General features: G+C 39.7%; 1 protein-coding gene across 1 annotated transcript; it reads left to right on the top strand.

Annotated features, from left to right (window-relative positions):
* Positions 1-3,121: 3,121 nt before the first annotated feature.
* On the top strand, positions 3,122-5,184 carry cplane2 (ciliogenesis and planar polarity effector 2). The gene is made up of 5 exons (XM_071334884.1): positions 3,122-3,486; positions 3,625-3,777; positions 3,883-4,007; positions 4,140-4,276; positions 4,381-5,184. Exons 1-5 carry the CDS (start codon positions 3,342-3,344, stop codon positions 4,619-4,621), a joined length of 801 nt encoding a protein of 266 aa, XP_071190985.1. The 5' UTR covers positions 3,122-3,341; the 3' UTR covers positions 4,622-5,184.

Raw genomic sequence — 5,184 nt, 5'->3', positions numbered from 1 at the left:
TCACTTGTCTGAATTCAATCAACTGGCAGAAAATACACGTTGGTACATAAAACACATTAAAAAGAGGCAAGAATGTTTGATTGAAATAGATCAATTGAAATTGAGTTTTCCTTGACACCCACCCTCCAAATCAAAGTTAATTGGTTGTGTACACAGTTTACCAGATGTTATAGCAGGTGCAGTGCAATGCTTGTTTTACTAGCTCCTAACAGTGCAGTAAAACGTCAAGCAAGTACACAAATAATCCAGAACTAAAATCAAGACATGTCAGAATGAATCCAATTCACAACCCAAATAACACAGTTCGCTAATACAGTTGTCAAAGAAGAGTCCGCTTCGATGTCAATTGGTGACTGTACCATGGTAGTCTGAAATGTCACATCTCCACTCCACTGTACTTCATCAAATATGCATCGTCAGTTACTGAGCCCCTGCTAAATTCCCTCACCCTGTATCTGGGGCTTCACGCTCATTCCTCTTCAATGAACAATTCACTCATCATTTTGAGTTGGACAGCAATTACAGAATGCTTCTAAATGTAATATTGAGAATGAACACATAGTGTGTTTATCCATTGGAACGTTTCATATCCACCGTGTCATTTTGCATGAATCTATATGCTATCTCAAGCATTTATTAATGTCCAACTGTATGGGCTAATTGATTATTATTATGATTATGTACTTCTTCAAAAGAATATGCAGTTTTGTGCTCTGGACAGACCTAAATGGTAAATGAAGATAGATGAATAGAGGAGATAGAGGTGTAGAAAACGACAGCCACTGGCCCCCAACTCTCATTCTCTCTCCTATGATACATATTGCACATGGTTATCCAGGCAGCAAAACATTCACCCACCCTGCCTCACACACACCAACAAAAACACACTCCATCTCACACACAGTATAAAAGAGAGTACGCGAGGACAAAAGGTAGGGCTGTAGTGGACAGTGAAGTCTCCTCACAGTAATGCATTGGACGGATTAATACAGTGGAAAACGACTGAACATTTGCCATTTCCACCATCTACCCCCTCACTTCAACTGCACTCAAAATCCTACATGGAGAGAACTAAAGGTAACTTCACACAATATTTAGGATTTTCCTCACACTGTTTCAACAATACCAACAAACTTGCAGGTCCGTTCAGAAGATGTGTTGTTTTATCTGTGTTATGACTAACTTCACAGGAGATATTGATAAGAAATAGAGTGGTTTATGTAATACTACAGTTAATTGTGGTGAGGATGAAAACTAGCTGCAGTGTGCGTGTACATCTGGGGGGTAACAGAGGTGTAAATGGCTGTTATTTTCAGGCCACTCTCATCCTACGGGGAAGATCCAGTCGATGGGAGACATGTACCTGTTCACAGTCGATGTGAGTGAGTACTCTCCAGAGGATGTCATCATCACATCGTCAAACAACCTTATAGAAGTCTATGCGGAGAAGGTGAGCTGAAGTTCCGGTACATCAAACACTTTTTTGTGTTTAAGTTATTGTTGTTACCAAATGTATATCTATTATTTTTTTGTTGTTGACCTCCCTTACATTCATCCTCTTTCCATGTTCTTGTCCCATCATTTGTTCTCACCAGCTAGCAGAGGATGGCACGGTTAGGAACACTTTTGCCCACAAGTGCCAGTTGCCGGGGGACGTGGATCCCATGTCTGTGACAACCTCATTGGAAAACAATGGTGACTGTCTGACTCTGACTGTCAGAGCCAGAAGAAATTAGTCTTCCATAGGATGTGGGAGGTGTTGAAAAAGTTTAAACACTAACACATACACACCAATCTGGTTGCATTAATTCAGATGATTGTATTCAAATATTTAATTACATTTAATTCACATTAAATTCTAACTTGGGAATGGGGTGGGGCATAATGTCCCTAGGACAACATCTATTCTTGAATGAGGCCCCTGGGAATGGTGCTCCGCAGTGCCTAATTTATTCATTAAGTTGGTATATGTTTGAATGGATTTTAATATAGCCCAATGTTTGTTTATTATTTAATGTTACGTCTGTCCGTCCCTCTAAGACAATTTCCAGAATAAACGAATCAAACACCAGCAATGGAAGTCAATAAAATTTGAAGTTACTGGAAGTTAAGCATTTTATTATTATTTAATTTTTTTAAAGTATTTTTTTGTTGTTGCAGGAAGTAGGTTGTCATCAAAATAAAGGTCCGTGGTGAAACGCTATGTGTATGATCTTTTTTTGTATGATCTTTTGTTATTTTTCAAGGATTACATTTTGAAATGTAATGTTTAAGAAAAGTCTAACTGTATTTTTGTTGTATTGCACAAACAAATTGCACTGTACAGGAAAAACAATCGATTGTGTGTCCATAAAACCAGAGTCAAGTCTACTCACTAGTGTCCCTAGAACACAAAACAGGTGAGTTTAAACAAAAAGCAAGGTCATAGGAAGTGTTGCTGGACTTTTACTGTGGTCAAACAGCTTAAAATGGGGTGCCTGGACACCATATGGTTCAAATAAAGCACTGCGTCATAGGACGCATTGTCATACCAAAATACCTTTAATGTCAAATACAAATATCTTATTATCTTCCTTCTGGTGGACACTTTGGAAAATATACAACATACTATATGTGTATTCAAAAAGTCAAGAGAAATGCAAGTACATTTGGTTTAAAGAAAGCATACTTTATTCATAACTCTAGAAATCAATAATTTATAGGCGTATAATTTATTGCATTGGGGGCTATGGAGTTGGTGGAGTAGAAAGTGTTGCTGGGTATTTAGACCAGAGTCCCCAATGAAATAACACCATATATAGATTCTACTGACCCTACTGAGTATTCCCAACCCCACTTTTACATCAGCACATATCATACTTTTTTCTCTAAAAGCAACATGTAATTCATATACAGTGTTTTGCATTGAAGGCATTTATTTGACATTGGAAAAAAAATTAAAACCAACATTTCATGCAAGTGTAACATAAATATGAACAAATATGCTAATGTTTAGACAATCATTGTTCATATATTATGAATAAATACAAGTTAATTACATTTTTCTAATACGTGAGGGACTTTTGCGTAGGGGAAATTCCGTGACCCGGAAGTACTTAAAAAAAAGAAACGTCTTAATGTTGGTGACGAGACGCTGGGTTGGGTGTCAAGGTAACAACGCTCATTTTTAGTCTCCGGTTCTCTGTTAGCGTTCTCACAATTTAGTCGCACAGCGCTACGGTAACATCAATGTGTGTTAAAATATAATTAATGAACTTCAAAAGGTGCAGGTGGTCCGGTCGGGTACTCACGCAAGGACTCCTTATCAGTTTGTAGACGTACATAGAGCAGATTATTTATAGATGCCACGCCAGTGCGTAGTCGAACCACAAGATATGGCACAAGTCCTCGATCCTGGGTCGATTGTTGTAGCCGACTGGCACCGAAGTGCAGATAGCAAGGAGTTCTTCAGCAGGATTCTACACAAGAAAAAACGTAGAAACTTTGGTATGTTTCTTGACTTAGTAGCTGCTAAGTTGCCCTGCTTGTATATCATACATAAATCATACCGTACACAGTTAGCCTTATATTGATTCATTAACTTTACATTTGAATACAGCAAATATATTTCAAACAATTTTCCAGGTCTTCTGGAGGCTCTAGTGATGCCCCCTAATGTGTCTGTGGACACTGTTAACTACAAGATCTTCATATCAGGAAAGAGTGGGGTGGGGAAGACTGCTCTTGCTGCACGTCTAGCTGGACTCAATATTCCCAACATGCACTATGAAACTACAGGTAGGCCTAGTGCAGCTGTGAACATTTGGCATAATACCTGGATATTGTGGGTTAAATTAACATGCGCTACAGGACGTTTCTCAAGTAACACAACTGTTCTTGTAGGTATTGAGACCACAGTGGTGTATTGGCCTGTGAAGTTGAGGGAGAGCGGTCGTGTTCTGTTTTTCCGCTTACAGCTATGGGACTGTGGAGAGAACGCCTTACGCCGATTTGACCACTTGCTTCCGGTATGCTTGAAATATCATAGGCTTCACCTAGCACAGAAAAAAAGCATAATAGCATTCAAAAAAATGGCACAATGTTTTGGTGATTTTCATATTAACAAAAATTATATAATTCCCCTTTCCTGTGCATCTCAGTCCTGTAAGGAGCAGGTGGATGCCATCCTCTTCCTCTTCTCCTTTACTGACCGAGCGTCCTTCGATGATCTGTCCAATCAGATCGCCAGAGGGTCTGAATCTTGCGACATAGTTGTGAAATTGGTTGTTGGCACCAAGTATCCTTACATTGTTCCCTTTGTGTGTGTGTGTGTGTATTTGACCGTTTTGGGATGACTAATATCCACTACCCAGAATTCTTTGTTCTTGACAGCGACCTCAGATTTGACCTGTTCATGCATACAGACGTGACGGAGAGAGAGGTGACTCGGTTCCAGGAGGTCTGGGGGTTGCCTGTGTTCCGTATGGGGGGTGACGTCAGCAACGTCAGTAATCTGGGTGAGGTAGCCCCCCTACTGAACTGCTTGGCAGAGCACCTGTGGCACCAGGACTGTGTGGCTACCAGGTCTACCATCCTTCCAGTCGCCACACAGTCAGAGGCTGCTACTGTGGTACATGTATGAAATCCAATAGGTTGAGAGACAATTTTTTAATCTCCCACACCACTGCTGTGGTGCACTCAACAGAGATGTCCTGGATTACCTTCTCACATAGGACTGTGGAGAAACAGAACCTGCATTTGAGTTTATTGGGTCTTTGAACATGTTCAACTTTGTGAGGACAAGCATTCATCCAGGCCTGGAAAATGAAACTTGAGGAAAATGGTGAATCACAATGTTGGGTTTTTCCTTTTTAGGAACCACTGCCACCTATAGGTTAAACAGGGAGAAGAAGCAGGCTGTGTTTTTTATCAATCTGCATTTACACATTTTTCAAAGTTGGGATCTTGGTAAACAGAAGGGATACAATTAGTAGCCAGTGTTGGGGAGTAGTGAACTACATATAGTTAAACGAGTAATTTAACTACATTTTGCAGTAGCTTGGTGGTAGTTGAACTAAATTCAAATCTAGGTAGTGTTTTCAGTAGTTAAGAACTTTTGTTTTTGTCATGTAGCAGTATAGCTAACTACAGGAACTATACGCAACTTTTTTTGCAAAAATAAAATATGGGTGAAGTAGGCAAGAA

Source organism: Salvelinus alpinus, chromosome 12 (genome assembly GCF_045679555.1).
Source record: "Salvelinus alpinus chromosome 12, SLU_Salpinus.1, whole genome shotgun sequence".
NCBI classification, from domain to species: Eukaryota; Metazoa; Chordata; class Actinopteri; order Salmoniformes; family Salmonidae; genus Salvelinus; species Salvelinus alpinus.
Note: the sequence above shows the minus strand (reverse complement) of the source record. Positions and strands in the feature narration are given on the sequence as shown.

Bases quoted from the DNA above. Each gene is read 5' to 3' on its own strand.
- cplane2 (XM_071334884.1), top strand. From the start codon at position 3,342: ATGCCACGCCAGTGCGTAGTCGAACCACAAGATATGGCACAAGTCCTC. The intron at 3,487-3,624 runs GTATGTTTCTTG...ACAATTTTCCAG, and splicing joins GAAAAAACGTAGAAACTTTG to GTCTTCTGGAGGCTCTAGTG. The intron at 4,277-4,380 runs GTATCCTTACAT...CAGCGACCTCAG, and splicing joins AAATTGGTTGTTGGCACCAA to ATTTGACCTGTTCATGCATA.